The 17,939-nt window shown below is 42.2% G+C and overlaps 1 protein-coding gene across 5 annotated transcripts in view; it reads right to left on the reverse strand.

Annotated features, from left to right (window-relative positions):
• LOC147750644 (uncharacterized) overlaps nt 1-17,362 on the reverse strand; it is a 176,597-nt gene extending 159,235 nt beyond the window's left edge. For 3 of the 5 annotated variants that reach the window (XM_086967255.1, XM_086967251.1, XM_086967249.1), the window contains exon 1: nt 17,245-17,362. In XM_086967255.1, the coding sequence (XP_086823381.1) occupies nt 17,245-17,249 (5 nt within the window). In that variant the 5' untranslated portion in view covers nt 17,250-17,362. Of the gene's footprint in view, nt 1-17,161 lie in introns of all 5 variants that reach the window. The other 2 variants (XM_086967252.1, XM_086967247.1) reach the window with 1 other exon arrangement.
• Between the last annotated feature and the right edge of the window lie 577 nt (nt 17,363-17,939).

Genomic DNA, 17,939 nt, shown 5'->3' on the forward strand with positions numbered 1-17,939 from the left:
CTGCACATACTTGTGGGGCACAAAATTTCACCTCAAAACAGACCACAAGCCTTTAGTTCGCATTCTGTCCCCTGGGGGTGCGATTAGGGGGTCACCAAGGGTAGCAAGGTTGGCAGCAAAACTTCAGGAGTACCATTACAGAATTTCACATATTCAGGGCTGGCGTAACTTTCAAGCTGACTGTCTATCAAGACTTTCGATAAAAGATAGAGACCTTAGTGAAGATTCTCTTTATTTGGAAAGTAAAGATGAAAGTATTGCTAGGATTCATGATGTTTTGTCAGTAGGTGAAGGATCCTTCTCACATGATGAGTGGTGTAAGGCCATGCAAATTATCACATATTACAAGAAGTTATACGTACGGTCAAACTAGGTCCAAGAGGGGAAAGTTGTTTACATGTATCTGCTCGCCCTTTCTTAAAGGTGCTTGAGGAATTATAAACCTGTGGTGATAATATCCTTATGCGTGACGATAAGTTCATTCCCCCTTGTGAGCTGAGGACTAAATTAATAAAAATTGCCCATGAAAGACATCTTGGACAAACCCTAACCCAACACAGGTTAAAAGCCAATTTTTGGTGGCCTGGTATAGATTCTCAGTTGTCTTCGTGGATTGAAAAGTGTCCAACATGCAAGGAAGGGGAGAAAAGTCTTAAAGTCGCTGTTGGTTCGTCTATTGGCAAATTGGTTTCTCCTGATATTCCTTGGCATACTATTTGTCTAGATTTTATTGGGTCAATGGAAGAACTACCCTCTTCTCAGTGTTTTGCCATTGTATCTATTGATGTGTTTACCAAATGGTTAAATGTGGATTTTGTAAATGACATCACCACTGAAAACACCATAACATTTTTAAAATCTCTTTTTCAAGAAGAGGGATATCCTAATGTTATTATTACCGATAATGGTACGCAACTTGTGTCACACAACATGTGTTCATTTCTATCTTGTTGTGGCATCTCACATCATCGTACTTCCCTTTCACAGTCCACAGGGAAATGGCTTATGTGAGAGAGTCAATAGACTTGTTAAAGGTACAATTCAATTATCTCACTCAAAAGGGGTTTTAGCCTTTGATCTTGTTCAAGAGATGATCTGTGAATATCGCACAACTACTCATGGTTCCAAAGTTAAGTCACCTTTTGAACTCATGCGTGGCAGACTACCAGTTACAAAACTCATTCCTTCGTGGATGAAAGAATTAGTCTCTAAAAGTGATCAGTTAGACGTCCAGGTCACAGGAAAGACTCCAATTTCACACATATCAAAGGGTGACTATGTTAAAGTAAAACCGGGCAGGATTACTAAAGGTTTATCCAAATTTAGAGGTCCTTATTGTGTAAGAGAAGTATTTCCTCACTATATTGTTCTTACTAATGGTGAGAAATGGAACCTCAGAAGAGTTGCTTTGTACCAGAAAAAAGGCATGTCGTGCAATGATGATATTTCACATAATTCTATTGATTCTGATTGTAACAGTGGGAATAGTGGCTACATGTTATCTTCTATGGAAGATTTTACTTTATCTTCTTTTCCGATTGGCAGGAGATGTGATGGTGGAGGTGATGCTCCTGATTCATGCAGTTCTTATGCCTCAAGCAGGGATGTGGAATTCCTACAGCCCGACGCCCCAGACCTGTTCTTTGGGGTCAAGGGCAACAAGTTTTCATGTGTATTTTGTCCTTTAGACAAGTAGGCCCAACCTCCCACCCCACAAACCCTTTGGCTTTCTGTTTACAGTACCACAATATGGATCAGAGAAGGCCAGTGTCTGCAGTTAAGGTATAGTGTATCCATGTGTTATTTCTGTTCAAACATGTATTTATGGTTCATTAATGCAGAGCCTTTATTAGGGTTACTACTGATAGTGGTTTAAGTATAAAAATGTGTGCACACGTTTTCAAAGTTTAGCAATACGAAGCTATGTATAATGCTCCCAGAATGCTCAAGGATTACATGCAAATTTTTGCAGTAGCTTGATAGCAAGATGGATGATTCTTTGCTCTCAAAATAAAATGTTTCCCCCAAAATGCTTGTTGGAAAAAAATATTTTGCTAAACTACTGTAAAAATGTAGTTACCATTTCTTAGCATCTCATTTAGTAAAATGTGATGTATGCTTGTGTTTTACAAAAATATTAAAAATGGAAAATCAGTGTACCCAGTTTCCATAAGATTATGGGAAACAAAAATAAACAAACCTTGGCAAAGGTAGTAGGTCTGAAATTGGTTGTCAATGTGTGCCATGTTTTGGCATGGTTTTTGTAAAACCTTATCGGTGTGGGAGCCCGTGGGCCCTCACCATTATAACAAACATTGGCAAAAATTGTTTTAGGTCTAAAAACACACATATTGCTAAAGTAGTTCCTGGCTCCGAACAAAACCATTTTGTGTGCTGATATACTCCTTATGAAAGAGCAGAATGCTGTCACAGTGAAGCCAGTTGATAGACATAGACAGCATTCTAATAAACACAAGGACCTGGTTAATGCCAGACCAAATTCAAAAGTGCACACATGGTATATGTCCCTGCATTAAGTGCAGGGATACAGCTTTCGTGAATTCATAAGTATTTACAGAAGTTAGCCAAAGAAATAGTACTCCTAGAAAATATTCATGAACTGCATTTTAGTATGAACAAATTTCCATGTGTAGATTTGCTCATGTGAATATTTGAGCATTTGCAAGTTTACTTTCCCTCTAACCACTTTTTCCCAACACTGAAAAGTTTTACATCTGCCATTGGTAGGAGTACTTTGCCAACCTTTCTCAGTAAGGGAAAACAATCAGAAGAGTTGTTGGAATCCATTAAAACATACAAGTTAGTAGGTTTGCACAGACTCAAAAGGACATTCAAACCATGGAACTATTATTTACTGATACCTCCCCTCCAGCCCCAGTATGTAGATCTGGGGAAGGATGGCAACATAAGGTAAATGCGAATATTCAATCCCTACAATGGTATCAGCCCTGGCATAATCATAGAGGCTAAATCAGAGCTCTTGTATAATGAGATTGCTGCCATAATTTGTCACTGCATTACATAACACAAAAGGGACAATTGCAAGTAGATTTATGAAGCGACGTGCCCCATGGACAAGTAGATATTTTATTAAATTCCACACCCGTGCTCAAGCAATGTTGCCACTGATTCTTCAATTTCTCAAAATGTTTCTTGCCTGGTAAAGCCAGAATTGCAAGGCATCGTAGACCACCTGTTTATCTTAAAGATTATTGATGTGATTAATGTTTTATGCAATTTTATTCCTTCTCGTTATTCTTTACATTCTTATTTTTGTTTCTGTTTTTAAAGAAGGAAGATGTGTTGTAAACCACTTCTATTATATTGTCACTCTATGATCTTATTTACTCTCTATGGTCTCTCCTCATACATTCCAGAATGCCTACCTGATTCGACAGCTGATGTTCTACATGAGTCAGTTAGGAGTTTGGTCAGCAGGCGTTGGGTTGCTTGCCGCTGTCCTCTTAAATAAATTAACTATACTTACTTCAGAAGTGTCAGCAGTTTACTTTCAACAGACATCATCGAGAGAACAAGGCATTAGCAGTGTCAGGTTTTACAAATTACATAAAACAATTAAAGCAACAGCTAAGTGTTGAGCTGCTTTGCAGTCTGCGTTAAAGTTTTAGCAAAATGAAGTTTGGGCACTTTGCCACATGGGTATTTATTTCACTTTGACTGGAACAGTAGGTGTAGTAAATTATATACGGCGATGTAACAAGGGCAGCAGGGGAGGCGATCTGACTCACCATGCGGAGCGCAGGATAAGGAGGAAAGAGGCTTATTGAGTTACTATTTCTGTAATGCCTGGCAAAGGTAAATCGTTTGCCCATTTATGGGGGGATCAGTCGGAAGACTGTGGTCTTAACCACAGGTTTTCCAACTACACAAGCCCAACCACGAGCTTGCCTTAACTACACAAATTCCTAAACCACACATATGCGTGGTTAAGGCAGTGCGGGGTTTAGCTGCTGGCTAGATGGAAGACGGTGAAGACGGAAGCAGGAAGATGCCGCCGTGAAGTTATTGGAGCTGGGGGGGGGGGGGGGGGGTCGGGTAAGTTTTAGGGCAGTGGAATAGGTTAGGGTCGTTTAAGGGACAGCACGCAATAGGGGGTTGGGGTAGTGTAAGTAAAAGGGAATGGGTTTAGGCCTTGGGACAATGGGAAGGTAATGGGTAGTCGAGGTAGTTTTTAGTGCTCGGGTGGTGGAGGTAGGTTTCAGCGCAGTGGAAGGGTTTGGGGTAGTTTATTTAAGGGACAGCACAGGGTGAGGAGGTCAGGGTAGTTTAAGTAAAGGTGTAGGGTTTTAGGCCTTAGGGCAGTGGGAGGGGAATGGGTAGTCAGGGTAGTTTTTAGGGCTGGAGGGTCGGGGTAGGTTTCAGGGCAGTGGAAGGGTTTGGGGTAGTTTAAGGGACAGTGCAAAGGGTGGGGGGTATTGTAAGCAAAGGGGCGGGGTTTTAGGCCTTAGGGCAGTGGGAGGGGAATGGGTAGAGTCAGCGTGGAATGGAGGATCTGTGTAGTGTTAGTAAAGAGGAAGAGCTTTATGAACAGCGAGGGGTGGGGGACAGTCGGGGGAGTGGGGAGGGGGTCGGAGTAGTGGAAACCTTAGCTACACATACCCCTTTTCCATTCATGCCTGTACCACAACATTACATGGTAAAGGAATGCGTGGTTAAGACACATTTGTGGTTTTGGCTGCGTGGTAGAGACATGTGTGGTTTAACCATGCGTGCTTCTATTATTCAACCACCCATTAGAGCTTCAAAGGGCAGTTATATAAATTGACATTAATCCTGGGCCCTTCCTGTGTCTGACGTGCTCTAAACAATGCATTATGTACTTCTTCAGCAACCTTTTAAATCCTCTGATACACTTTTAACTTTTGTTTTTACTTCAGGTACGTATCCTCTTTTTTTCTGGATGTTCACCCGCCGTACATACATTACATCTAGTTACATTTTGAGCTTCTGCCCAAAATGTGGTCTTGTATTTATTTTTTTATTAATGAAAGTGTCACTTCTCTGGTACTTCAGAGCATAAATGGCTAGTCAGACAATAAGTAGGTATAGGCACTGATTGAGTGTTGGTATGTTCACCTGTTGTTGTTGTCTGGCTCCTAAATAGAGATGGCGTGGGTCCTGATCGGATCTATCAGAAAGTATGGGGTATGACTTAATTCTCCTACCTTTAAAAGCGCAGAGTGCTTGGAAAGGCATGCTTCTAATGGCAGATATAACTAGGGTTGACCTTTCATACTGGTGGTCGTGCCAAGTTAATGTGCCGAGGTCACTGGCAACAGTAAATCATCAGTTGCCTGTGAATTACCACTTGGGATCCTCTGGCAGGCAAATACCAACTCCACCACACCATCCTAATGACACTGTAAATTAAAGACTGTCTCTAGACAAGTCTGAAAGGAATACACAAAAGTCAGGAACTTCTTGAAGATGGTCAAAAAGTGGATTTGTTGAATTCTCAAACATAGTCTGTAAATTTAGTGTACGTTCATGACAGAATATTCCAGTCAGGATTTCTCTACCAGAATCCGATGTCCCAAAGCAATGGAGACTGAGAAACTCTCTTGTGTGCCAGGATTGCAACATCTGACTGCCAACTCTTTGCCATATTTGGGATCAGGAACCTGGAAAGTACTGTAAACCTGCCAGGAGTAGCTGCCTAAGACCTTCATTGAGACATGTACCAAGACTGCTGAGGAGGGGCGCTGGAGAGCCCTTGCATGAAAAAGAAGCTCCTTGAAAGAAGGGCCCTGAGAGCCAAGACAGGAAGAGTGGAACATAGCCCGCAGAAACCCTGAAAATTATATGCTTTTCCAAGTTGTTGGTTGAGTCCTTGAGTCCTTATGTCAGTGCCCATGAATGCCTAGGCAATCACAGAGATCGCCACTGCATCTCAGGAGATCCTTGTGTGGAAATCAACCACCTATAATTGTTGGGGTAGCAGAAGAATCGAGACCCTATGTAGACGGTCATCCCAATCAAAACCAAAGCACCCTGAGAGAGTAAGCACTACCATCAGTATGTATTCTTCAATCATCAGTCTTTCTTCAATGACTGCTGGAGCATGTGACTGGGGTGGGCTTTACTCTTTGTATGGATGGGTGGCTTTGCTGGGGCTCAAGGAAGAACCACCAAGAAGGACCTGCCTGAACCTGGGCTGCACTGGCAGAGTGTAACCATCGTCTTTCCTGGGCACATGTCCCTATCTTATGTGCTGAAGTGTGTGCCTGCAAACTTGGCATGAGGCCAGAGATTTCAACGACATGGGCTGGGCTGCAGCTGAGTCAGGGCACTTGCTCTTGCCATGCAGGAAGCTGTGCACTGTCCTCCTGCATCTGGTAAAAACAGACCGATCCCCCAGGACTCTTAAGATTAAGGTGCAGTGCAAAGGAAAAATGTTCTAGGAACTGTGACTAGAGAAATTGATACGTTATCACAAACTAAGTCATATTTCCTGTGGTGGGGAAAACTCCGGAAAGGGTGGCACCAGAAGAACTGTACACACTAGTTTCCTGATAAGTCAAGGGGCTTAGATCATACATTCCTTATCACAGAGAATAGCATTTGCTGGGAATCGCTAGTTCTGTCACAGAGTAATTGTCCCATTAATAATTGTGTACCTGTTAGACGTGGCATCCTTTGGTGTGGTATTCCCCCTAACTTCTTGCCTTCTCCACCTCCTGCTTGCTGGAAGTTGTTGGTTGGCGTACGGACTCCATGCAATTTGCCACTGCTAGCAAGTGCTAAAATGTACCCGATTGGCACATTGAATGTACTTATAAGTTCCTAGTAAAGGGTACAACATATAAACCAGGCATGGAAATTAAATTCAACTCTTGGGCCTGTGGTAATTATTGTGCCACCCACTTAAGTAGCCCTTTAAAATATGTCTCAGGCCTGCCACTGTAGCCTATAAGCAGTTTTAAACTGCCAGTTTGACTTGACAAAATAAGCCTTTTGCAAAGCCTACACCTTTCTTTTGAATACATATAAGTGACCAATAAGGTAGGCCCTAAACAGCCCAACGGGCAGGGTGCAGTATATTTAAAAGGTTTGACATGTACTTTTATGTTTTACATGTCCTGTTAGTGAAAAACTGTTACATTTGTTGACACTGCAGCATGGCCTACCTCTCATAAAGGATTGGGTTACCTTATTACATTCATTAAGCCTAACGTTTGATTGAGAACAGGCAGAAATGTAATGTTTCATCTCAAAAGAATTGCAATTTAAAATCCCTTTAATGGTAAAGTTGGATTGTAAGTCATAATTCTGATAATGCCAGTCTTAATAAGGTATTATGATAAGGGGTTACATCCATTATTGATGGCCAGATAGGACGAAAGACACGTTTTTGAAAAAAGAAAGAAAATCTGACCACCTTATTTTGTTTCTACTTTTTATTTCAGCAGATTATGGGCCAATTTGAATATTTAGTCTCTAGGCCCTGGCTATTTCTTTGCCATGACTTTTACACGCAATTCATTTAGTATATTGGCATTTTCTTGTCCAAACCATTTGGTGCCTGTATCCTGTGCCACAGGACTGTGAATGGTTGGCAGTTAGCCTTCTGTGTATTCCTCCAAGACAGTAAAACAAAGGGAAACAAAGGGAAACTATGTGTTGGTTAGATGGGTCCTCGTGCCAGGATGGATGGGGCGGAGTTGTGCTCCATCCCATTCACATTTTAAACAGCTATCCTCCAGCACACTCACAGAGGAACTTGACACCAGCCTATTGTTACCCTAGACCACTTAAAGCATGGGCAGGGAAGGAAGGAAATTTCGAGACCCAGGTGGGGGGGATAGCTTGGAAATACCTCCCATCTCACAGGATGGCACCAGGTATAATATTAGAACTTCAGAAGAACATGTCTCCAGTTTACTCCTGGATAAGATGAGCATCCCCAGAAGGACTGCTTCCTACTTCAAAGGGCTGCCCTGCTGCTTGAGCACTGCTTTGCACTTCAAAGGACTGCCCTGCTGCTAGCAGAGGACTGCCCTGCTGCTTGGAGCTTGCGTTATACCCTCAGAGGTCTGCCCTACTGCTTGAGGCCTGCCTTGTTGCTTGAACCGACGCCTACTAGAGTGACTACAAGGGTTATTTGGCTGGCTTCCTGTTCTGAGCTAGAGGGATGCAACAAACTCCACAGCCTTGAACCTGCACCTGCCTGAAGTGATTCCTGCCCTCTAAGTGGTGCCCCACCTATGTGATTTCTGCCCTCTAAGTGGTGCCCCACCAGTCCAAAGAGCCAAAAACTGAAACTTGGGACTTAAAATGTTTCCACCAAAAGTGGCCAGAGAACCAACAGGAGACCGGGAATTACCTGCTCGCCGATCCACCCAAGGTGCATTGTCAGTGGGCCTGACTCCGAGTTAGCTCCCGCTACATTCTTCTCCGCAGCAGCAACTCATGTTCAGCAGCTCCTCTCAGAAAGGGTATCTGGCCCTGTGGTAGACTTGTTGGCTATAGCCTACAGCTTCGCACGGCTGAAAATGTTCGACTTTTGAATTAGTTACTAAGTCTGATGGCAGAAGTTGTAACTACAACTTCATCCAGTGGTTCCCAGAGGAAGCTTCTTCCTCCTTGGACACTGCCTCTTACCTTGCCCCACTGAACTTTATCTTCTAAGACAGTTTTCTGCAAAATATCTCGTAAGTCCGAAGGTAAGCCGGGGCTTTCCCTGTCCACCATGTGTTTACTCCTTTACGGTTGGCCATAACTTTTGACTTTACCCCAGTCTTGCACGCGTGACTAGATGCCTGTGGTTGGCGCTTTGATCTTTTAGGTGCTAGTTTTTACTTAAAATTCATAACTTTGGTTCTACTTAGTGGATTTTTGTCGTTCTGGTGTCAAATTATTTATTACATTTTTCTAAATTGGTATGGGATTTTTCTAGTGTTGTTTGAGTGCTGCATAAATACTTTACACGTTGCCTTTAAGTTAAGCCTGCCTGCTTTTATGCAGAGGGTTAAGCACATGTTAACCACATCCTGACCAGGATTGTGGCTGTTGCTTGAGATGGGGGGTTCATTCCCCTCAATCAAAATCCCAATTTTTTTTGGGCGTCCCTCTCGGTTAACAAGACCGCATTCCGTGAAACTGGCATAGGTCAGGGCGTACACGCATGATCCGTGTTTGCCCATGACCAATACATTGCTACCAAAGATCCAGATATCACTTTTGTTTCCAGTAACCTGCCAACCTACCTGTGAGATCTTTTGTTATTTGTGCTTGTGTATAGATTAGACACCTTTCAGAGCTTGAACTCTGCTGCACTCCACATTTACTGGCAATTTCCATGCCGATCCAACTTCCACACTCTGCACTGTCTGAGCAGTTATTCCTGTTCCTCAACAGAATAAGTGCGTGGAGAACATGTTTTACCTTACTAAGTATCAAAGGTGTTCTACAACAATGAGAAGTTATAATACCAACCTGCTCTTATATATCAACTACAAAGTCAAGGTAAATAGATGTGGGGTTCAGAATAATACATCTATTTTCCCCTTCATATGATAATATTGATGATATGTAGGTAGTCAATTTTGTGAAGTCGATATATCATGGTGATATTACTGACCTTGATATTGTGACATACAAATGTCCGAAAGGTCTGTCCTGGTCATGTAGGAGCAAATTAAACTCTACTGAGATGGTGGACAGGGCTGGATTGTCTGATGAATCCTCAGTTTATCCAGCCTTGATGGAGCAGTGCCCAATATAAAATGTATTATTTTATTTTATTTAAGACATTTGTAGAGCGCAGCTATCACCTTACAGGCATCCTGGCACTGTGACTTCGCGATGTGGCAACACGAAAGTGGCAGAGAGAGGTGTCCAGCAGGTTAAGCCTTCGGGAACAGCCAGGTTTTGACACGTTTCCTAAAAGGGAGAAGTTCCTCCGTTTGACGGATCTCCAAGGGCAGACTGTTCCAGAGTTTGGCTGCAGCAACTCCGAAAGATCTGCCCCCGGCCCTAGCCTTCTTAAATCTAGGTACTCTCACCAAACAAGCAGTTGCTGAGCGAAGTGCTCTGGTTGGGATGTACCAAGCAAATTTGGCTTGCAAAGAGCTGGGCCCAAGTCCATGCAGGGCTTTGAAGACAAGGCAGAGGGATTTAAAGGACACCCGCTGCCTAAGCGGGAGCCAGTGGAGTTCAGCCAGCGCCTCTGAGGCCGAAGACCTTCTAGGCCAGCCAAGAGCCAGTTTGGCGGCAGCGGACTGAACTCTTTGAAGTCTGTCCAACAGCAGACCTGGTGACTCGAGCAGGAGCGCGTTGCAATAGTCAAGGCGGCTTAAGATGGTACACCTGACTACCAAAGCCGGGGCCTGTAGGGGAAGTAGCGGTAGGATCTTTCGAAGGGACCTGATAAGGGCAAAGCAACTGGACGCCGTTTTCGCAAACTGCGCTTCCATGCTCAATTTGTTATCCAGCATAACGCCCAGATTGCGAACAGTAGTGACCGGCTGAGTTTTTGTCACTGATTCAGGAGGCCAGAAATTAACCGGGAAAGGGCGAGGGATCCGACTTCCAGCACAGAACAATACCTCAGTTTTACTAGCGTTAAACTGCAGTGAGTTGTTATGTAGCCAGCCAGCCGTATCTCGCAGACAGTCATGAAATGTCTCCAGGGGGGTCGATTCCTCACCCTCCCAAGATAAGATGAGTTGAGTATCATCTGCGTAGTTGATAGCATTGAGCCGATGAGATTTTATCAACGTAATCAGGGGTTTCAGATAAACGTTAAATAAGATCGGGCTGACTGCCGAGCCTTGAGGCACCCCATGAGACACCGGAGAAAAAGCAGATTGAAACGGGGGAGGGACACCGCCTGCTTCCTATCAATAGGCCATCTTAATTTGCAGCTGGCGAGAAATAAAGCACTTTGGCATTGTGTAAGATTGGTAAGTACTGAAATATTTCAAGTGCTTCTCATTCAAAAACCTATGCATTTTAGCCAATAAAACTGAAAACTGTGCTGTAAAATGAATTATTTGGCTTCATTTGAAAACATGTCCTGGAGGGACAACCGCAAATAATAACCGCTCCCATCAATCCCCCTTCCCTTCTTTTTATAAGCAAAAGAAGCTTATAGATGCAACTATAAGCTTCTGTTGCTTATAGTTGCATCTATATATCAGAACTGAGTTGCATCTACTAGTATCAACTGGTACTTTTTCTGACTAGAATTGTACAAGTGACCATGCGTATTCAAATGTCCAAAATTCCTCATGTCACAGCAAGATCGGGTAGAAACAATTTGTAAATGGTTAATTTCTCATGGAATTGCCACCTGATTCAGTTCACTCATGTGATTATGACTGGCTGTGTCTCAGCAGATAGTGCAAGGTGTACATGGACTGTTGTTCACTGGGCAAAGTAACAGTTTAAGAAGTCAGCTATTCAGCCCAATTTGTGGATGCCAGATTACTAGGGTTTAGACTGCTCAATGTCAAACTGTAGCTGCAATATCCTTTTTTTTATTTATTGAAATCAGACATGATACATTGGAGTACCTTGGTAATGCAAAATTATACAATGGGTAGGTTGAGCAAAATAAACAAAAAAGGAACACAAGAAACATATCTTCTAGTATTATCATTTCGTTATACTTCACTATAAGCATCATGAAATCTATTCTTTTACCCAATCCCTTGTCTGTTTCGTTCTTCCATCCAGGTAATAAGTGGTTTCCAGACTTTCATACCTTTTTTTCTAGTTTTTAAGCCTTTACATTTATATAAAGCAATTTCCTGTTTCCCAATAAAAATTAGTCGATTTAGCCACTGATAATACGTTGGTGGTTCAGAATCCTTCCATACTGTGGCAATCAAAAGACGTGCTATTGCTAAACTTAAAAACACAAAATATCTTTGTGGCACATCAAATTGCATTGTTGCATCAAAGCCCAATAGCATTAGTGTAGAGGAGATCTTGACATTCGTCCCCAGTGTCTGTATCATAAATGATTTGATTCCCATTTTTAACTCATCTAATTTTACACAAGAATAAAACATATGTATCATTTCAGCTGGTCCAGTTTGCCATCTTGGGCAACTATCCGACTCTCTTTTCCCCCAGTTATACAATTTCAACTGTGTATAGTATAAACTATAGATCGTTTTTTACTGTTGAGCTTTAAGGTTAGATGACATAAACACACTTTTACCTATTTCCAGCACCTTATCTACATCAACCTCACCATCATTTAGTTTGCTTGACCAATTTGCTTCTGTTCGTTCTAAATCATTAGGCATAAATGTTTGCAATTCCTGATAACAATCTTTTATTCTACTTTTGGAATTACTCATAAGCTGAAGTATTGGTATGGAGTCAGGCCGATTACTCTCTTTTGGAACACTTCTTATGCAATTTCTGACCTGTAAATATTTAAAACATGAATCACTTTGTAAATCATATCTGTGCAATTTCTATAAACCGGAGTATTTCTGGATTTACATAAACATCTGTCAGCATTACAAAACCCTTTTCTTCCCATTTTCTGGCCATATCATCATATATGTTTGTGTGCAGAAGATCAGTATGCCAGAGTGACGAATAGTTCGTGAACCTGTTTATCACACATGTTTTCACTATCTTTCTCCAGATTTTAATTGCAGTCAATGCATTTATAACCTTTCTTTTGATGTTTGGCAGGATAAATGTAATTAAAATGAAGATCTTTTCGAAAATTCTATATCTAATGCAGGCCATCCCCCTAGAACTAATGGCTAAAAAAATACGGAAAATTGAGGGGATATTTACTAATTTTATTTGGAGCTACCAGAAAACTCGACGTGCCTATAAATATCTGAATCAATCGATCAATCAGGGTGGGTGGAACGCTCCTAATATACAACTATACTATTGGGCTACGGCCCTGCAAAATTTGGGTATTCTCTACTATCATAAGAAGATCCAAAAGTATGTAGGGGAAATCCCAACTATTTATGAATTGGTAATTGGGGAAGCTGCAGGTGGACTACTTCAACGTCAAAATGACTGGAGAAAACATCAAAAGAAAGGTTATAAATGCATTGACTGCAAGTAAAATCTGTATCTGCAATATCCAATGAAAATGGCTGCCTGCACTACAATGAGTTAGATACTAGCCTTCAAATGCATTTTTTCCCCAAATATTTTTATTGCAGGAAAAGAGCAACAATGCAATAAGATTGAATTACAACTGTTGTAGCATAACATGAAAATCTTGAATCCACTGAAGTAAATTAAGTCCTATTAGTCTCCTCCACTCCATTCTTGCAGAGAGTCATAAGGCCATATCACCAACAGGATACACCAAACAAAGTGCATCAGAGTCAGTGGAAGCAGTCAGGGTACATAGTCCGCCTTGGAGGTCGCCAAACACATTTTGAAGATACTAAGCATTAGCAGTAGCTGTCAAGTTTCTGAGATCGATGCACGACTAGTTAGGCCAATTTCATTTTTTCTTAGAATTCTAGCACTTGTGGTCCAGTGTAAAACCAGAATTACAAGTACCAAATTTCTATGACAGGGATTTAACCTTGACGTGGGCTGGATCTGTGGGGCACGACATGCCCATACTTTTTTAATTTATGAAAAACAGTGTCCTTACTTTTTATGAAAAGACAACCAATGGTTAATTCCTGCAGTTGCGATGCTTCAGCTGAAGTGTAAGGAAATGGGTTTTCTGTGCTGTGAAACCGATGGAGGGGCAGGTCGCTAAACAAACTTCCTTGCCAGGGAGCCTACTTGCCTGAAAGAAATGTAAATGTGCACAACAGGTCAGTCTGAAAATGTGGAGGGTGCTTAGTAGCTGGTACTGGCTTTAAATTATGGAATCACATGAAGATTCCTGAAGACGCATGTCTATGCATTTTGAGTGGTATTGCAAGGGAGTTACCGGCTGAGCTGTGAAGTGTGTGCTTTTAAATGACAGGTATGTACTACATACAGTCTTGGTATTACAAAAATATATATTTTAGAAACACTTTTTTATCTTAAACCTTTTTATACATTTTGTAGCAGCCTTCCTTTTACTGTGCGTAATGCAAGTTTAAAATAATGACTCATGTATTCACAGTGTTTTCTGTCACAGACTGGGACCTGGTAGCAATAAACATACACAAGTCCATATTCTCCACTACACCACCAACAATTCAATTCTGTGGCTCTCTGGTTACACACACTGACCTCTGCAGTCCATTAAGTAATAAAGGTTTCATAATGTACCTTTCCCACTGCTTAACTTAACTTGCATTTAGGTTTCATTTAAGCTGCGTGTTATTTTATATGTAGTTACCTGAAGAGGAAAGACAAAAAAAGTGTCAGAATATTTTGTTTTATTAGCCATGCCTTTGACCCCGTCCACACACTCTCACTCACCCCGCCCCAATTGGGCACAGCATCACAACTTCCATACTTTTTTAGGTCAAAGCCTGCCAGACAGCACAGCAGTCTGGTTTGCTAAAGACATCTTGAGGGCTTTCAGAAAGTTGACCTAGGAATGCATTCCACCTATTGCTTACCTTGGTTTTGCAGTTTGTAACTCACACTTTCTGGCTGATTTCTATTTGCTAACTTTATTTGCTTTAGGCTGTCTAGGTTCCGTTTGTGCCTCCTGTTGTCTAAACAGTGTTTACTGTATTCTTCCACGAACTCACTTTCTGTAAACAGGCTTTTAAATCTTGCTCTTATCTGGTCACATTTTCTGTACATTCAAAGACAGAGGTCAAATGTCAGGTTCACTCTTCCAGGGAGCCTGAAGTTTATTTTTCTTTCTCTGACTTCAAAGTGAGAGAATTTATGCGACAATCCTGCTGAGCACCCATGTAATACAATAAGGCATGTTCTTTTTTTTCCTAGCACAAAAAATGAACTATGCTGATGTTTCAGAATATATTAGAATTAGTACAAACGAAGCACATTTTCTTTGTAATTTTGAAGTGTGATGGAAACAAATATTTGAATATTATCAAAAAACATCAATACACTGGGTGATGACATTTGCACACATTGTCATTTTTGTGCCGTACACCCGTATACAGTGAAAATGTAATGCTCATTTCAATTGAAATGTGTTTCTGTAATGGCAGTGTGCTAACACACCATGCATACTCCACACTACACCAGTCCACTGAGCCTAACCCAATAAACCAGACCACACTCCATCGCAATCTACTGCACTCCACTCAAATCTACCTCAGTCTGCTCCACTCTACCCCATCCCAATTTCCCCATACCACTCCAATCTACCCCACTCCCCTACTGTGGCCCACCCCACTCTAACAAACTCCACTCTACCCAAATTTAACCCACTTGACTTTGTTCCAATCTACCACACTCCAATCTACCACACTCCACCCCAGTCAACTCTAATCTAGCCCACCCCACTCCACTTCAATGTACCCTATTCCAATGTACCTAACTCCAATCTACCCTACTCCAATCTACTCTACCCCACTTCACCGTCTTCCACCCCACTCTACCCAACCCCTTCCAATCTAACCCACTCCAATCATCCCTCTTCAATCTACCCTACTCCAAACTTCCCCACTCTAATCTAGCCCGCTCCATTCCAATATATCCTACTCTAATCTACCTCTCACCACAACAATGGACCCCATTCCACTCTTCCCCAATCTATCTCACTCAAATCTCGACTCCACTCCAATCTATCCAACTACAATCCACCCACTCCGATCTACCCCACACCACTGTACCTCAATCTACCCAACTCCAATCAACCCACTCAAATCCACCCAATCAAGCCCACCCCACTCCATTCTACTCCACCCAATCTACCCCCTCCACTTCACAATACCGCACACCACTTAAATCTACCCCAGTTCAGTCCATTCTAACTCACTTAACTCAAATCTACCCCACTCCAGTCTACTTTACCTCACTCCATCCCACTCTACCATACTCCAATCTACCCCATCCAATGTGCCCCACTGCAATCTACCTCAATATGCTCCACTCCAATCTACTTCATTTCCCTCCAATCTACCCAACCCTAACCCAATCTACCCAACTACAGTCTACCTCATCCCATCCCAATCTACCCCACACCACACCATCCAACTCAACTCCAGCCTACTCCAACTCAATCAACCCCACTCCACTTCAATCTACAACAATCTACCCTTCTCCTATCTATCACACTTCAATCTACCCCACTCCACCCTACTCTATCCCACTCCACTCCACCCAGGCGTGCAACACCCATTGAACTCTCCGGGCTTCAGCCCCCCCGTCGCGTGTGGCAGCCCGGGATGAGACAAATCCCGGGCACACACAGAGCCGCACCCGAACGTTTCACAGGCCTTTAAAAGACCATTTGAATGTTAATTAGGCCTTACAGTTGTTTCACCCCTTCTAAGAGTCCCTGCAGCTCCACTCTGCCTACTGATTAAAGGTTCAGCCCCCCCGAAATGTTTTCTTAGCCCCCCCCGAAATTTGGCTCTAGTTGCGCCTCTGACTCCACCCCACCCCAATCTACCACAATCCATTGCTCTCCCCTCTTCCCCAAGCTACACCATTCCAACCCAATCCACCCCAATATATCACAGTCCAATTTACCCCACTCTACCCAATACAATCTACCCTACTCCAATCTACCATGCTAATCTGGCCAACTCCTGCACTCCAATCTACCCCAATACACTCCACACTACCCTCAATCTACCCCAGTCTGCCCCACTCCAATCTACTCCACCGCTTCACGCCACTTACTTTTAGCCAATCTGAACAGCAGCCACACTAGTGTACAACATGGCTAGAACACAATTGCATTGGCGAGATGTATTGCATTTGACAATGCTTGTTTTTAATGCACTTTGACCACTGGATTTAACTAGCTATTCACGACTTGACCTTGCAGTGAAACTTTGCAATTTTGCATTCTTGAACTAGATCTTTAGGGAGAAAATACATAACATATATAACATTTTGTATCACGTGAATATTTTGTATTTTTTTCTTACACGCAACGAATGTAAACACTGGCAAGAAAAACCCCGATTAGAGATTAATCTTTCCCTCAAGTGAGCAAAGTCTATCGGACTGGCCTTTGTATACACAATGCTCTGCGGAACTTTCAATATAGGAAGACCGCGGAAACAACATGACTTACCTCTTCATAGCAATAAAATAAGAGAACAGCGCGTGTTCTGTGGTGAACAGACGTGATTCATTTCATTTTAAAACCCGACTTACTGCATGTTTACTTAGCCGATGGGGTTCAGAACAGGCTTTCACAGTTCGACGTTAAGTGGAGTCCCTCCTCCCGCGGCAGAGTGACTTCCGTTCCACTGGACTCGGTGGCTGAAAGGACTCCGCCCCCTATACATTCCCCGTGTTTCCTATGAGCTCTTACTGGGACATTCCTTTCAGACCCTTAAAGAGCCCTTGAGATTTCGAGGCCCCACCGTGAATAGCTCATACAGACAGACCTTGATTTTTCCCCCCAGGCATTTTGATTCTTGTCAAAGATTTAAAATGGAACAACCAAGCGTACAAATACTAGATTTCAAAGAAAACCCTGTCCCTGTTTAAGTTTAACCCTGCACTTTCATTCTGCTTATCCATAAAAGCAAACAAGAAAGTCCAAATATTTCAAGATTGTGTTTCCATTGTGAAGTAATGCAACCATTTGACTTTACCTCCTATTTTGGCAAAATGCAGGAATAAATAAAGTACAACATGCAGTAACATGAATACGTAATTTTGTGCATGATCCTATGTAATTACCACCAGGTTTTGCTTATAGTAATGGAAATTATTTTTGTTTAGTTTTATACTGTGTCACTGAAGTGGTAAAACAGCATCACCAGAACAGTTTTACATTTAAAGCTTAAATTGCAAAATGTCCAGTAACAGGGGGTTAGTGTGCATTTTTTAATCTCTGAAGG

The sequence above is a fragment of the Lissotriton vulgaris genome, chromosome 1_1, assembly GCF_964263255.1.
Source record: "Lissotriton vulgaris chromosome 1_1, aLisVul1.2, whole genome shotgun sequence".
Taxonomy (NCBI): Eukaryota; Metazoa; Chordata; class Amphibia; order Caudata; family Salamandridae; genus Lissotriton; species Lissotriton vulgaris.